This window comes from Populus nigra, chromosome 14, assembly GCF_951802175.1.
Source record: "Populus nigra chromosome 14, ddPopNigr1.1, whole genome shotgun sequence".
NCBI classification, from domain to species: Eukaryota; Viridiplantae; Streptophyta; class Magnoliopsida; order Malpighiales; family Salicaceae; genus Populus; species Populus nigra.
The window spans coordinates 9,448,085-9,465,120 of NC_084865.1; the positions used below are offsets into that span (position 1 = coordinate 9,448,085).

Here is a 17,036-nt window from a genome sequence, read left to right on the forward strand (position 1 = left end):
ATGAAACTTCTGGGAAATTATCTCAGCATTCGAACAAGACAAGAATGAGGTCATTTTGACTTCTAGAATTTGATATATAAGCTGAACACTAAACGATGTTTGGGCTGTAAAATAGATTATGATTTCTCTATTGTTGCTACAATTTGAACTTGAAAATGGCCATTTTAAATCTTGGACTCTTCATGAACATTTTAGACCTATGTCTTAGCTTTCTATCAATATAAACCAAACCTAAATCCAAGTTCTACACCTCCAGTTATGATCCAATAATCGAATGGTGTTTCAATTTGAATTCAACCAGTATCTCATTTCTAAGCTTAGCTCTCTCTTTGTTTTTTGAATTTTAGTAGTTAAAGTCATCAATCAATCATTTGATTTATGTGATAGGCCTGCATTTAAAATAAACATTTACCATAAATTAAAGGTATCTTATATTATCAGACTTGTTATTATAAAACATGCTCTAGTTAAGAAGTTATTGATACTTCAAGTGCAAAATGATGATATAAAATCTTAATAAAAATGCACTTTTAAATACTAATCAAATATCCTATAAGTTCCTAATATGTTTCATGAAAAACAATTCATAACTTAAAAACTTCACATGTTGCATCCTAACAGTTCATAATCTTTTTAAAAACTATTTTGCATCAGATATAGTTATACAATTACATGCTCAAGTTCAAAACGCGTCAAGTATTCAACATAGAGGATTCTTTGTTAAAATAACAATATTCAATTATTCTTTTTTTTAAAAAAAAAAAAACTATAGGGTTGGCTGGCTTGGTTTGGTTGTTTTCTTCCTTTCCTTTCCCTTGCATGCATCCTTATCTCCCTCTGTTTTGGCATTAATCTTATTCCTTATCTTTACCAAGAAAAGTTTGATGCACATGTTCGACGTCCAACCTGAGTTGAACAAGTCTTTCATTAACCTGTACAATATCTTGTTGCATATCTATTAGCAACTTATCAACTATATCAATCTTTTGTTCTACTTACCAGTAAAACTATCAAACTTATTTGATAGTACTTGCAATTGTTCTATTATAAAAGGGAGTAAGGGGCTGGTTTGAGAATTTTTGGGCTGAAAGAAGGTAAACTCTTTAGGATGTGATCTTTTCTATTGACTACAACTTCAAATTTAAAAACAGTTACAACTAAGATTTTTCCATGCATCTTAGTTATTGGCTCATTGTCATGCAAGAGTACTTTGGCCATGATTACTAATCTAATTATCAACCATCTAAAAGGCAGACTCATTTCCTTTCAGTTGCAGCTTTTTGTATGACATCAATAAAGTAAGTGGCTAGGTCGATAGGAGCATTAGTAGCAATAAAATATATAAATTGAGCTTTTTCCTCTGTCAACTCAATATGTCTTGTTAATAGGCTAGGGATTTATTAGCACAATTTTTACCAACAGATGGCAATGAGTTAGCATAGTATGTATATGCAGTTTATATTTTTTAAAAAACTATTTTGGTCTTGTAGGGCTAACAAATAGATCACTCATTTGAGTCTTAGAATAGGCTCTTATTCTTTTATAAGGAAAGTCGGGATCTTTGATTTCAAGTAGCTCATATAACTTTCTAAGGACAACCAGAGATAACTAAAGGTTTTGACCTCTAATAATAGAAGTAATGAAGTGGTCATTAAGATTAAAAGACTCATAATCTGCACCAAACTCCTTAACAACTTCAACATATGAAGTAGGTGCTCTTTCAGTCAGTTTACCTCATTGTCTTTTCTTAAAGATGTCCTTTATGAATGCAAGTGAGGGGTCAGAAAGACCACTTGCTGAAACTTCTCTTTCACACAGTACATTCTTATTAGAAAAGTTGTTTATGTAAGCCATCTCAACATTAGAGAAAATGAAACGATTAGGTTTTCCAGACTGCTACAGGTTTAGAGGAACCAGTTATCACTTTGCCCTTTCTCTTTATCCTTTGAATTTTAGAGGGCTGGACTAGAGTTTTTTTAAGGGATAAAGTCTCATGTTCTTCCTCATTAGAAAATAGGGGTTCCAAAATAAAATGAAAAAATTACTAAATTTTGGTTGGACTCCAAAATAAATTATGTAAATGTTAGGGGGCAACCCCCACATTCTCTGAAATTAAAAAAAATAAAATCATTTGCATCCTTTATAAATATAAAGAGACAAAGCTTCATGCTTATTCTTATCAAAAACCATAAAAATCACTTCTATCTCTATATGAACCTTACAAAGAGAAAATATTGCTTCCAAAAATGAAGAGTTTTCATTCTCCTTTCGCTTTTAAAGGGCTAACCCCCCCCCCACACACACACAGTTAATTTCCACTATGTCCTTTATTTTATACTTTTTATGTTTTACAAGTAATATTTTTCAGATCCCAACGCTTGTTTATACCAAATTTGACCTGAGTAATATGAAAATTCATTAAACTTTATCTTATAACATTTCTTTTCTGATATATTACTTTTATTTATTATTTATTTGCATTTATGTATTTTTTATTTTTCAATCATTTTTCATATTTTTATTTTTGACGTAATACATAAATATTTTATTTTAAATTCCCAAAATCTATTATCATCCTCTTAGTGTAAATAGTTCATTTACGTGTTTAGCATATTATTTACTTCGCAATCCTTATGAATTTACCCTGGAGTTTACATACAACTCTCTCTCCTTATTCATAAGCCTATTCTTTTCTTTGTGTGGTGTTAATTGTTATTATAAAGTATATAACCTTTAGTTAAGGTTTGAGGTCTTAGATCGTCAGGGGTGTTTTGAGTTGATAAATGTGTTTATTAAGGTACCAAGAATGTTTATTGGGTGTCTTGAGGTGAAAATATGTTAAAAAAATATTTTTTAGTAAAAAAACTCAAACCTGATTTTTTGAACACCTCTTCAGCAATCAAAATCTAAGCAAGCAGATGACTTATTATTATTGTTAACTATTTTTTTCAAAAAAAGCATAAATAATAATAATAATAAAAAGGTCAAACACGTAGGCCTAGCCTTACAAGCCCAAACATTTATGCCCTTCTTTTGTTAGGTTAGGCGCATAGCCCTGGCCCTGACCTAGCCCTCTCCTATATTTTTTTTTCATTTTTTGTATTTGAATTTAAATTCATTATAAAAAAATTCTCATGATATTCAATTATTATTCATTTTTGCAACGATTCTCAAATAATATTATAAGTTTTTATAAGAATTTTAACAACTATTTTTAATTATTATATACCTAATATGAAAAAGAAAGCTCAAGAATTCAATTAAAATAAAATTTATGTTTTACAATTTTGGTAATAGATTTTATACATAGTTTTATCTAATTTATTCATTTTTTCTTCAATCACATACAAAATACTAAGATGTTATTTTAATATTTTTTTAATTACTTTTAAGATCATGATGAATTTTTGTTTATAAAATAATGCTTGCAATTAAAAAACATGTTTTTGTTAAAACAACCGAGAATTGCTTCTTCTTTTTATTTGTTAAAAACATTCATTTTAAGACAATAAAGTTTAGATTGGAGAAATACATTTTCTCTACTATTTCAAATGGTTGAATTTTTTGAAAAATCTTTTCTTTTTATTTTTTCTGCCTTTTATTAAAAAAATGCTCCTGATATAAAAATTATGTTGTTTTTAAGAAGATTATGAATTTTTTATGATAATACTATCAATTGCTTTTATGGATAATTATATATTAGCATGATATACAAAGTTCTTATGATAATTTACTCATTAATATTGAATGGGAATATAATATCTTTTTTCTTGTTTTTCCATTAAAATTTTTGTTGTAAAAAAAATACATGAATTAGAAAAAAAAATAATTTAGATGAGAAAAATATATTTTTCCTCAATAATTTATTTGTTGTCTTCCTTGTAAATGTTTGTTCTTATAATTATTTAATTAAATAAAAAATAGGTTCTAGAGAGCAAGGTTAATAAGCTTATTTTGGGTAATCCTAGGCCATTGGTTGGGCAGGTTTACGTAGTTTGATCAGTTTGATCAAACTTGTCATCGTTTCAATATTTATTAAGAAAGAAAATTAAATCAACATGATTTTAAAATATTTTTTCTTAAAAAAAAGTCAAGCTAGGTTTTTACTAGGTCGACTTATTTGTAAATGCACCTGCCAAGTTGATTAGGCCGCAATTAATCAACTCGTATAATGTTTGCTTTGAAATTTGACCCAAAATAGCGACATAGCTGATAGGTCATCACAATGACTTTTTGAGCTTGACCGCGTTTAATAACATCGAAAAGCTCCTCTTCATAACACATGCAACTAATTGTCACTAAAAATCATCTTTTAGAAGCAATAATTAAGGAGATCTATGAGTCTTTGGTTAAAAAATCATGGGGCTAATAACCTGTTTGGAATCAAATTACATGGTGAATTCAATTCAATTTATAAGCAAATTTAATTTAAATAGTCAATTATAGAGCATTATAATCTCAAATAACATTATTAAGTCTATTATGCAAAGATACACAACAATAGAATGTTTTCAGAAATTCATCGATGCAAGACAATTTAGATATGGGGCACCCATTTTAAGGTTGAGTTTGCGTCGTCAAAGATTTCGATCATTAAACTTTAGTTTCTAAACGAATCATATTACTTGAAATTCTAAAATTTTGCTTCTTGATTTCCAAATTCAGAAGGACTTGTTGAAAATTGTCTGGTAAACAAAAGAGATACCTCATTGTGATAAGTGCTCAGTTTTAGAAAGTAACTAGATTATTTTTTTGTGTTATATTGCAAGTGCGGTCATTTCTTTTAACATAAAAAAATATTAAAGCATTGCTAACTTTTTTCTCTAGTAGAAAAGAAAAATCATGTGCGTGTTGACTTGATGTGACCTGGTCAACTTGACGGATATAAAGACAATCCGGATGGCTCGTAAAAACATAACTTGACTAAAAACAATTCAAGATGACAACTTTTAAAAAATACTGAGATGATAACTTATTAGATCCACCCGAGTCAATCTGAGTTAACCTTTCAAATCTACAGCCATGGTTGTAAAACCATTATAATCTCACAGAAAGAAAATCTAAACAAATTATAAGGTCTAATTCTCAATTAACACATTGTTAAAGGATGAAATTGAAAAAGAAATTCAATTAAAAAATAAACAAAAAATGACTTAAATAAACCCGATTAACCAACTAAACTCGTGACTAGGGTCATAAGACAAGGGTGACCTCATAAAAATCAAATTAAAATAAATTATAAAATTCAATTATCAATTAACTCAACGTTGAAGGGTAAAAGTTGTTTAAAAATCAATAAAAAAACAAAAACATTACTCGAGGTAACCTCAATTAACACACTAAACTCATGACCCGAGTCATGAGACCAAAATAATCTTATAAAAAACAAAAAAAAAAAACCTAACTTAACCCAAATTAAATGAATTAGTAAAAAAAAACCATAACTCTATCTTTTAAATCATTTCTCTCACTACAAAAACAAATATTCCAAAGCATGCATGTATCCTCCGATACATGATATCATAAACACCAACCATGTTGGTGTTGTTAGTAAGAGATGAAAAGTAGCCCAGCTCAAATCTCATCAGGCCCAAATACATTCTATTCCCTGACAAAATCCCAGACCATCCAAAAACCCTAGCTTCTCCTTTAACTACAAAACCACTCCCATTTTCTCCTCGAGACCCATATCAAACACAAACCCTAGCCGCAGTCTCCATCACCACAGCTACCACAATGAAATACAACCCAAGAGTCTCCTCCTCCCGCCGGAAGAACCGTAAGGCCCACTTCTCGGCGCCATCCTCCGTGCGTCGTATCCTCATGAGCGCACCACTTTCCACTGACCTCCGTCAGAAATATAACGTGAGATCCATGCCTATCCGAAAAGACGATGAGATCCAAGTTGTTCGTGGGACATACAAGGGAAGGGAAGGGAAGGTTGTCCAGGTTTATAGGAGAAAATGGGTTATTCATGTCGAGAGGATTACTAGGGAAAAGGTTAATGGCTCCACTGTTAACGTGGGAATTAACCCTTCGAAGGTGGTGATTACCAAGCTCAGACTTGATAAGGACAGGAAGTCCCTGCTGGATCGCAAGGCTAAGGGGCGTGCTGTTGGTGATAAGGATAAGGGGACCAAGTTCACTGCTGAGGATATCATGCAGAGCGTGGACTGATTCATCATGAGGTTTTTGTTTTTGAAGGCTTAATGATAGGCTGTGTTTGGTTTTACAAGTACTTGTTTTTGTCTTAGTTACTAAGCATATTCTTAATCAGTTTAATTGAATGTCATGTGGATTTTATTGGGGCTTAAGAAAATGTGTTTGAATTGCCGTTAACTCTGGCTGTAATTGTTTGCCATACACTTAATGTGATGTTATGCATTTCTAGTGATTAATTTGAGTCCGCACACTCATCTGATATATCCTAATTCTTGTTGGACTGTAGATTAGATGGGCTCTAATTATGCTTAGTGACCACCCAAAATCTGCAATTGATGCTTGTTTTAGTCATTTCTAGGGATCAAAGTGCTCGTTTTTTTCAGAAACATGGAGTGTGCGTTTTGTCACTGGCAAACAGAGAATCTTGCATCTTGTATCTTCATCTCCCTAGATGCTTGCATTGAAATTTGCAGATGTTGAATCTCAACTCCCGTCTGCTTATTAAATTAAATTTTCCAATGCTTCTTCCTTGACTGCTTGCTAGAAAATGTCAAAGCTACTCTACTTTGAGAGTGTTGCTTGTCCATTCTTTTTTTAACGGAAGAAGCTCGTTTGTCGATTAGCTTTTTCCTGAACTTCCCTTTTGTATATTGCAACCAATTCTTAATTATTTTTTTCATAAAAAAAGGGGGGAGCAGTTCCGCCCTGTGAAGCAAGCTCTGCCTATGGGTTGTGCCGATGTTTGAGAATCCACTCTATGGCATGAATGATGCATGGACTTTTTTTTTTTTTTGGCTTGTTTTAGTGTCTACTAGTTTACATGACCCCGCCACCCTACAGATCAGATTTTGTTTTTCAACCTGCCAAAAAAAGTATAAAGGTAATATAGAATTATTTGACATTATTAATAAACTTGGTTTGATGGGCTAACTTTAAAACCTTTTAATTTGAGCCTTTTCAAGCTAGTTATGTAGGTAGTATTTGTGATTGTGGTAATTGTTGTTTTTAAAAGTATTTTTTACTAGTAAATACTTTAAAATAATTTTTTAATTTATTTTTGATCTTATCATATCAAAACGATTTAAAATTATTTAAAAATTAATTTATTTCAAAAGCATTTTAGCATGTAATTCTTTTGAATCTTATGGGTCTCTTTTGAATTTGATTCCATTGGTGTTTGAGTAGTTTCACATTCTAGCGGATGTTTCTTTTATAGTCAACTTGTGCATAGCTTCAAATCTAAATAGTTGGATTTGTGATAAGGAAGTTTCCTTCTTTAAAGAAATAAAAAAAAAAGAAAAAAGTTAACGCGCCCCCTTGCATGACGCGTATCACATGATACTTGGTGTTTATGCTTGTGAGATGTCTTAGCTAACTTTTAAAGTAAATTTTTATTTAACTATATGACAATTAAAATAAATATTTGCATGAGTTTGAAAGACTAAATCTTAATGGAAAAATGTTTTTCTTATGTATATATTCTAAGGTAATTGAAATAAATATTTTTATACAGCAAAATTTCCTCTCTTTTTTTTATTGACTATTTTGTTTGGAATAAGACTATTTTTTTTAATTATTAAGTGGTTTCCCCCCCAAAGATCACATGTTTCAAGGCGTCCATTTAATTATAAGTTGCTTGAAGTTGTTTTTCAATGGAGCTGCACCTTGCATGTTATCTTTCAGCAAGGCATTGGGCATTGGTGACCTTGAGGTCCTTTAATTCAGCCACCATAAACAAACAACCTTCTCCTTTGTTAGATGTTGAAGGATAGTTTGTTTGCCCAAAGCTTGGCGATGACCTCCCTCACCTGACTCCTCTCAGCCATCTAATGTTTTTTCTTAATGAGTGTACATCATAAAAGAAATAATGGCTATAAAACTAAACTAAAGATGTTAGACAAGAGAGTTTTTCTTATATTAAAGGTTTTTTGTCCTATCAATGCTAGATTGTAGCTTTCATTAAACATCATTAAGATGTTTAAAGGAATAGTGAGAACCCTTTCCAGATGTTTCAAAATTAACAACTTAATTTTAATTGGAAAAAGGTGTTATTGGTGAAAATATTTTTATTTTGGATAAATAAATACAAATTTGGATAGGTAAGGATTGATAATTTTGGTAGGCTTAATTAATTTTATTGATGATTTAATTGCAATAAAAATTGATTTTAAAGTCAATTTAGGCTTAAATTGAAAGAAATTGAAGTTTGTGGTCAAATTGCAATTTTAAAAAGTTAATGTGGTCAAATCAAAGATTTAATTGCATAAATATTGAAGTTTGAGGGGCAATTAGAGACTTAATTGAAGAAATCCAAAACTAAAGACCAAACTGAAAAAGACGTTAAGGGCTGAAATTGATCAAAATAATAGCTAAATTAAAGAAAATTGAAAGTTTGATAGTCGATTAGGTGTCCAAGTGCACAAATCGAAGACCAAAGACAAAGATAAAAATGATGCTAAACTTTAGAGCTGATTCTTTAACTATATTCTTCCTTTTTTTTTGTTTTTTGAAGGGGGGCTGGGCTGGAACGGGTCCAACCTGTATTAGTGGCATTTTCCCATTTGCATGAAGAATGACTACGAAGGAGGTTGGAATAAGAGAGATGAGAGGAAAGCTTGCCTAGCCGGAGGAAAAGAGAGGTTGGAGGCATTCCTAATGGTGTAGGGAAGTCCAACGTGTGGTTGGTGGTGTCAATGACAACGGAGGCACGACGGAGAAAGAGGCCAAAGAGGTGCCCAAGAGGGGAGAAAAGTTTTTGAAAAAAGAGATGATTTTTTTTTCTCAACTTTGGCCTCAGATTTCTTAATACCCAATGCTTGGAATCCACCCCTATTATAGAGGTGGAAGAGGGACACTTTGTTTTTTTTAGGATCAATCTTGGTCTTTGATTCGAACTGGAAGAATTCTAACTGTTGGTTCAAAGTTCCTATCATTACCTGAGAAAGTTAGTAGCTATAAGCTGCCTGAGTTGACCACTTAAGGACGACATCGAGACTGCTTAGTGTTAATCGGCCAGAAAGAACCATATTATGGTATGGTCAAGTGTTAAGCCATCATGTTAGTGTATGGTTTATATGATTTGATTGAGAGATGAAGTATTAAATGCTCTAAAAAGGTAGCTACCCGAGTAGCTTTTTTAGACTAGAGGTGAAAGAAGATGAATAGTACCAGACGATACATTGTTTGATCAGTTTTTTTTCTTTACTGTACAAAATGGTGTCTTTTTGGACTTTTTTAGATTTTTAATTTAGAGGTTTGGCCAAAGTTTAATTTGGTCCTCTAACTTTTAATTTCTTTCAATTGCACCCCTATTGACCCTAAACTTCTAATTTTATGTAATTTTGCCCTTGCCAACCTTCAATATCAGGCCTGAATTTTAGCGTCCTTTTCACTTTGATCCTTAGTTTCAGATTTATAAAAATTGACCCTCAACTTACCACTAAACTTTCAAATTTCTTCAATTTCACCATTGATTTCAATCAATTAGGTCCCTCGAAGTCAGTGTCTTTTTCAAAATGGTCTTTGGCTATGAATTTCTTCAATTTAACCCGTAATCCTTAATTGACCCAAAAACTTTGATTTTTTTTGCAATTTTACTCCTGATTTGAACCAATTGACTTTGTAAAAATTAAATTTGGTCCTCAAAAATTTCAATCTTTTAAATTAAGTCTAAATTAGGCTTTCAAACTTAATTTTTCATCAATTAAGTCCCTAATAAAATTAATTTGACCTATTTAAAATATAATTAAATCCTTGCACCTAATTAAATCCTTTAATTGAACCCAAATTAATTCTTAAACATAATTAATTTTTTAATTTGGCCCATGATTAAATCAAATTGTCCTATTAAAAATTTAATTATATTTTCGGGCTTAAGTTTTATGCAAATTCATTCAAAAATCATTTAATTTGATCTTGAATCCATATTGTCTCTCTAGTTTTGGTATAAAGAGGTACAATTAGGCTTATAATTTGTTCAAAATCTCAACTTGATTTTTCTGTATATTTGAAATCCTTCACAACCTGCTTTTTCCAAAATATCAGTCTTCTTGCTATTATTTTTTATTTTTTTTTATGGAAAAGAAAAAAAAGATGAAATTTAAGGAATAACTCAAAAATAGATTAGGACAAGTCTTATGTTGGGTCACCAGGCTTTGTTTGGTTATAGCTTAACATAAAATGTTAAAAGTAAAAAATGATCATCTCCATACACCCCTAGGTATACAAAAATCTTCTAAGAGCCTATCATATTTTCATCCTCATTAATAATATATAAGTGATATTTATCCTTCATTAATATTATATGTAAGGGATATTCATACTTTATTAATGTTGGCAAGAGAAAATGACATTTCAGTCTCTCATTCAAGCAACATTACAAAGTTCAAAGGTTATATATACCCTCTGAGTCATCCACATAAAAAATTCATAATTTTTCTGTTATCTAAGTACTCATACTCTTATTTTTATAGTATTTATCATACATAAACACAAACAAATATTTTTGTTCTTAGAATTTAAAGTTTATTTTTTATTTATTGTAATTATTTATTAAAAGTAATTGACTTTTTAATTGTGAAGTCTCTAAATCTCATAAAAAAAAGACTATTTTACAAATGTAAATTTTTTTTATTATTAACCATTAACTTCATATCTCTTAGAAAAAAAATATTGATATAAACATATGATTACTCTCTATCCAAACTTTCAAAAAACCGTTATTCCTGCACATATTAATTTTTAGAACATTGCATCTATGCTTTTATGAAGAAAATGGCGTGCATTATGTTAAAAAAAAAAAACAAAAAAGAGAAGGGACAAAAGCACAATCGGATGATGGATGAATTGATAAGCACTGTAGAGATAGCTTGTTTCTTTTTTCGAGTTAAGATAAATCCAATATTTTTCAAGAATAAATCCAGATCTGGTTATTATGTTACAAGACAAAATAAAAAATAAATAAATAAAGTAGAGAATATTAATATGAGATCGCAGGCTAGTCCCACTCTGGGGTTCTGATGGATGGTTGATCCATTGCAAGCACCCCTAATGCTAAACGCAAATCTAATATTGCAGGAAACAAAAACATGAAAACTCAACTAAAATGTTGGCAACTGGATCACTCTTAGAGAACAGCCTCCACTGAATTATGAGAAACGGATCATAAATCCAATTAGCAAAAACCCCCATCAATCCAAAATTAAAGTTCTCTGCGGAAGAAAGCAGACTACAAATGCCTCCAAAACCTACAAATAAAGGAACTAAACATCAAATCAATCCATCCATCAGCCATCATATTCCTAGAAATATGTTTGTGCGGAGCTACTTATTAACACTCCTTTCCAAGTGCCGTCCAGAAAAAAATATAAGAAATGACAGTTGGATTAGACAACAGGCAGAGAACCTTTAGGGCTTCAGAGCAATTGCCAGCCCAAACCTGGGACTTTTATCCAAGGCCTTGGTATCAACCTCACTAGAGATTGTCAGCACTGACTTCGGTATGACCTCATGTTGCACCAATGCCCCAAGTTTCCCGTGGTTGTTGAGCTTGGCTTTCACCACTGTCAGGTGATCAACGGCAAATGACCCTCCAATAGTAAGAGTATTCTCATTAGTGGAAAACCTTCTAGTGATCTCTCCAGCAACAGCACTCTTTTTCAGCAGATCCAGATGATGCACGTATGATGCTCGTAAAGAATCTCCCTTATCACCTCTGTAAGAAGAGAGAGCAGCTAAGTAATTGGTTCAATACATATCACCTGTCTTTTCAATATCTATATTTTTTAAATCCCAGACTTTAAATAGATAAAATATTTAGCAGAGCTGGCATGCCAACGCGTCTAAGAGGCTTACAAGATCATCGAAGCATAAGAATCAGGTTTGGTCACACTAATGCCAGCAGTGTACTTTGTGAAACTACCCAAAGTAGTATCATAGCCTGCCTCTGCACCAAAAGCAATTGTTGGGGAACCAATGGTGGCTGTAACATCAATTGCTGGAGATTGATTCAAAGCAACAGCTGTGGTGAAACTTGCACGATCATGAAAATATTGAACCTCCAACTGCAAAATGCAGGGCAGAAACAAACTATGAAAAGCCATTACCGTCATTACAAACAGGGCCAGATTTGCATGTAGATATCAGGTTGCTTGTTGCCGTGCTTCACCCCAAACCAACAATACAGGCAATATTATCACTCTAATCAAAAAAAGAATTCTCCCTCGTATACCTCGATACACGTATATCCCAGTCAAGCCCCGCTGCCTCCAAAAGGGTTTGGCACTAGATACAATTACCACACGCCCTCCTACTAGGCACCCGAGAACAGCCCGAGCAGGACAGAGACAGCGTGGGCCGAGTATGACCAGATGGACGCTCAGCCCACGGGAGGAGAACCCCTTCCCTTTTGGGAACATACCCAGTCCCCGCCTGGAAGGACCTGACATACCACCTCCCTACCCTTATCCCCATGCAACTTGTCAAGTCTTGTGGTTATATAAAGAACAAGAAGGTTCAGGGATTTTCCCTCTTTCCCATATCTTTCCTTTCCTCTTCACTTGGTTTTTCTTCTTTCATATATCTCCTCCCAAGGATCCCCACACAATCAGAGAGACTCGTTTTACAAGTACACCAGCCACCTTCCCCACCACCAGTCAACTTTCACCTACTGTCATCTCATCCTTGGAGTTTCATGACTTCATCACTCCCTTTATCATAAATGTAGGACAAAAACCAAAATCACCAATGAAGGAGATACTTGATCTTGAAATGAACAAATCAAGAGCGACACACTTGATCTTAGGAAAGCTTAGTTTATTTTATTCAATGATTCAACAAATGTCTACGTGCTTATTTATATGCACCAAAACAAATAAAATAGGAAAAACCTAATAAGTCTTTATTAAAAAAGGAAACTAAAATCCTAAATTACCTCCTAAATAACAAATTAATATTCCTCAATAATAAAACCGAGTTAATATTCCTTAATAATAAAATCGAGAACAATCATACACTATAGCAATTCTCATTGTTGCCCTTCATTCCCCATCAATAATTCAGCATTTATTTCAGATTTTCAAGTATTTACTTTTTGAGGAGTTCAAGCTTAAAAGATGCCAAACTCCTTAGTTCCTACCTTGCCAGAGTTATAGTCAGGAAATTTGATGGAAGCAATGGTCTTAGTTGACGGAAGGAAGTCGGTGAATGTCAAGGTTGTTGATATCTGTCCAAATGAAATGATAAGGTAAGATGCTTATTTGAAATAGGGAATTTGCAGTTTAGTGTTTTAAACAAATGAAGAAGCAGCATACATTGGATTCTGTGTCAATTTTAACATCAAATATAGTGTTCTTGTACATGTAGAGCGCAGCAACATCCCCAGTTGATAGCCCTCCTTTCTTCACAGCTGATGATGTGAGGGCCTGAAAAACAGAAAATAAAAACACAAGAAGGAGCAGATGTTAAAGTTTAAGAGACGATGGATCTCAGCATCACTGCATCTGAAGACCAAAAATGACTGATTGCCTGACATTTAAGGGTCATTCAAAAAATTAACGACGGGTCATGAAGTTGAAAACAAAACCAAAACAAGTAGAGATTGAAAATGATCCGTAAGGCATTAGAGGGTAGCCAGAAACCCATGCATCAGTCACACGATGCTAGCAATAAATAATTAACATGAGACCACCCATATGATAACTCAGAACAACCAGTTGCATTAGAAATGCTGCATGGCTCTTCAATACATGATTGGATATCACATTAGTAAAGAAATGAAATAAACTTCATTTGAACATCTGAAGATCATTGCTATTGTTAAAACACTCTCCTCAACAGCATCGACACAGAGCTTGATGCCCAGACCCTCAAAAGGACCACATAATTATATGTACATAAATATAACAAAAGAATACATACCACTCCAGCATCGCTGAAAGTAGAGACGCTAAGCCTCTGATCAGAATTGTAATCCTTGGTCAACAGATCTACATAGCATCAACAAATCATCACCGTCAAATCAATGATTCTGATTTTCTTTCACAGATAGAAATTGACTGATTACCTTTGGCTTTCTTGCCGATATCGGCGAAGAGTACAGGTCCTTTGCTCATTGCTAGACTGGAGCGACACAGAGAGATCTCTCCGCCCTTTGTTTTTGGTTGAGATTAGAGAGAGAGAGATACAGAGTCCGGTGAAATGAAGGAAATATTTCAAATGATCGATGATGTGGGTATCATTGATTGATTATAACCATCACAGTTACTATAATTACAATTATAATCAAGAATTTAGTGTTCATGCTTCCGGCTTTCGGTGTAAATTACACTTGTCAAACATTTTCTTTCAATTGCGTTTTTTTTTATAGCTATTTTTAGTGTTTGGTGAATTGGTATTCTTCTATCTTCACGTGTTCCAGCTCTACGTGTTTTTTTTTAGCTATTTTTAGTGCTATGTGAATTGGAACGTATCTTAGAGTATATTTGTTATTGGGATCGTAGTTTAAAAAAAATTATTTTATAAAATGTATATTTAGTTGAAATTAATTTAAAAAAATAAATGCTTGATTAAAAATATAGTTGAAATTGAGATTGAATAAAAAATAGTTTAATGTGTTTAGTTAAGAATGCTTTTGAAATTGAGGTTATAAAATAATTTTAAAAAATATATATTAATATTGATGGTTTTTAATTTAAATATTGTAGATTTAACTATTACTATTATATCATGAAATAAATAATATTTTTTATAAAATATTTTTTATTGTTCCATTAAATTTTTTAAGAGCGCAACAACATAGGTAAAATATAATTAGGAATAAAATTGGGATTGCGATCAAATTATGCAAATATTACGTCATCAAGCGATCTCTGTCTAATTTATGTAATGTCATTAAATAATGTTTAACACTAATTTTTTGAATAAAACACAATTAAAAATAAAAAATATTATTTTTATTTTGTTAGATTGGACCTGGTTCAGTACATTTTTAGCATTGAACCAAACCGGTCTAGCCGGAACAGTGGAGCACTGTTCATGAGTTTTCCAGCTCAAAAAGTAGCAAATTGCTGCTTCTTGCAAACCTTTGGCCACACCACAATTAATAGTGGGCCCCACCAGTATAAATCTGTTATTGGAGCATTACCAAACGGTTGAGTTGCTGTGGTTGCTTCAAACGCAGAGGCAACCACGCAACCAAACACACTCTTAGTCCATTCGCTTTTCTGTTAATTCTTTACCTAAATAGATAGGTTTAGTAATCAATAGATTATCATAATATGTCTTGAAGCTTTCAAAAGGGAAAATGATTTTTGAAATCAATTTGGAATTTTTTCTAGGATTTTGAAAAAAAAAAATTAATTTACAACTCGCAACCAAAGAGAAGATCTTGATTTTTATGGGATTTTTTGTTTGTGAAGAGGACAGGAGAAATCGCATGATCCATCAATTGTAGGTTAATGATATGTTGCTTGTGTGTTTGCATTATTTTATATACAATGGTAGATTTGTATTTTTATCTTATTTTAAATTTTATGTTGACTAAGAATGTAAATTTTAATTTTTAAAACTATAAAGGGAAAGTGTAATTACGGGTAAATATTAGATGGGTCAGAGTAGTTTCCCCTAATTGCATGATTGGATGATAGAGTTTAGATTTCTAGAGTAGGCCAATTATTTGGTTCTCTAGGAAAACTATCAAACCTTTTCCTTTTATTGTCTTTACTGGAAAAACTTACATAAAAAAACCTCTTTATCGTTTCTATTAATAAATACGTGTAAAAAAGGTCTTAGACATATTTGGTTCTTTAGAAAAACTATCAAACATTTTCCTTTTATTGTCTTTACTGGAAAAACTTACATAAAAAAAAACTCTATATCATTTGTATTAATAAATACGTGTAAAAAAGGTCTTAGATCTTCTTGTATAAAGAGGAAGATCTTATATTATAACTCATAATAAGAGATAAGTCTTGTTTGTTGAAACAAGTGAAGTGATGTTCATCATATTAGTGTATATGCTTTATAGTCAATCGGTTGGTTACACGTGAAATTGATTTTATTTCTGTAAATATATTTAATTTTAATAAAGATTTTATTTATCTTTAATATCCATCAAATATTTAAATTAATGAATCTAAATTAAAGATAAAGTCCTTGGAACAAAAATGTTTTGTAAAGAAAATTATAAAGTTGTTATGATTATGTAATTTCTGTTGCATCAAAGTATTGTTCCTAAAATATTCGTAGTCAATGTTTTATTAAAATTAGATATTAATTAGAGCTATTGAGACTAAAACATATTATATATAATATGAGCTGTTGAGACTGAAACATATTATATACTGAAACATATATAATATGAGATGTTGAGACTGAAACATTAGATATACTGAAACATTAAAATTAGATATTAATTAGAGCTGTTGAAACTGAAACATATGATATACTGAAACATATATAATATGAGCTGTTGAGACTGAAACATTAGATATACTGAAACATTAAAATTAGATATTAATTAGAGTTGCTAAGACTGAAACATATTATATACTTTCATTTATAAAATTAGATATTAATTAGAGCTGTTGAGATTGAAACATATTATATACTTTCATTTATAAAATTATATGTTTTATTAAAATTAGATAGTAATTAGAGCTGTTGGGACTAAAACATATTATATACTTTTATTTATGAAAAGAAGCAATTATTCTCATAAGTTAAGGTATAAGAGATACCTAAAATTAATATATAGGTTATTGTGAGATGACATGTACACTAAACTGACTTGCGTGAGAATTCCATATGAAGAGATCACTTGTCTATGAAAAGGCTCATGTGATGGATGTGTAAGTGGTCCTTAGATTTTTGAGATC

At 31.7% G+C, this 17,036-nt stretch overlaps 2 protein-coding genes across 3 annotated transcripts; one reads left to right on the forward strand and one right to left on the reverse strand.

The window, feature by feature from the left end:
- The first annotated feature begins 5,603 nt into the window (after positions 1-5,603).
- Positions 5,604-6,398, forward strand: LOC133672334 (large ribosomal subunit protein uL24z-like). Its single transcript, XM_062092717.1, has one exon. The coding sequence runs from the start codon at positions 5,737-5,739 to the stop codon at positions 6,175-6,177; it is 441 nt and encodes a 146-aa protein (XP_061948701.1). The 5' UTR covers positions 5,604-5,736; the 3' UTR covers positions 6,178-6,398.
- Positions 6,399-11,287: 4,889 nt separating this feature from the next.
- On the reverse strand, positions 11,288-14,572 carry LOC133672603 (mitochondrial outer membrane protein porin 2-like). 2 transcript variants are annotated; one of them, XM_062093060.1, is made up of 7 exons: positions 14,225-14,572; positions 14,080-14,147; positions 13,473-13,583; positions 13,298-13,384; positions 12,016-12,224; positions 11,567-11,875; positions 11,288-11,408 (listed from the first exon to the last, which is right to left on the reverse strand). In XM_062093060.1, the coding sequence occupies exons 1-6, from the start codon at positions 14,271-14,273 to the stop codon at positions 11,569-11,571; spliced, it is 831 nt and encodes a 276-aa protein (XP_061949044.1). In that variant the 5' UTR covers positions 14,274-14,572; the 3' UTR covers positions 11,288-11,408; positions 11,567-11,568. The 2 variants fall into 2 exon arrangements, with proteins under 2 accessions (XP_061949044.1, XP_061949043.1); XM_062093059.1 differs by having other exon boundaries at positions 11,288-11,875; positions 14,225-14,571.
- Positions 14,573-17,036: the final 2,464 nt, after the last annotated feature.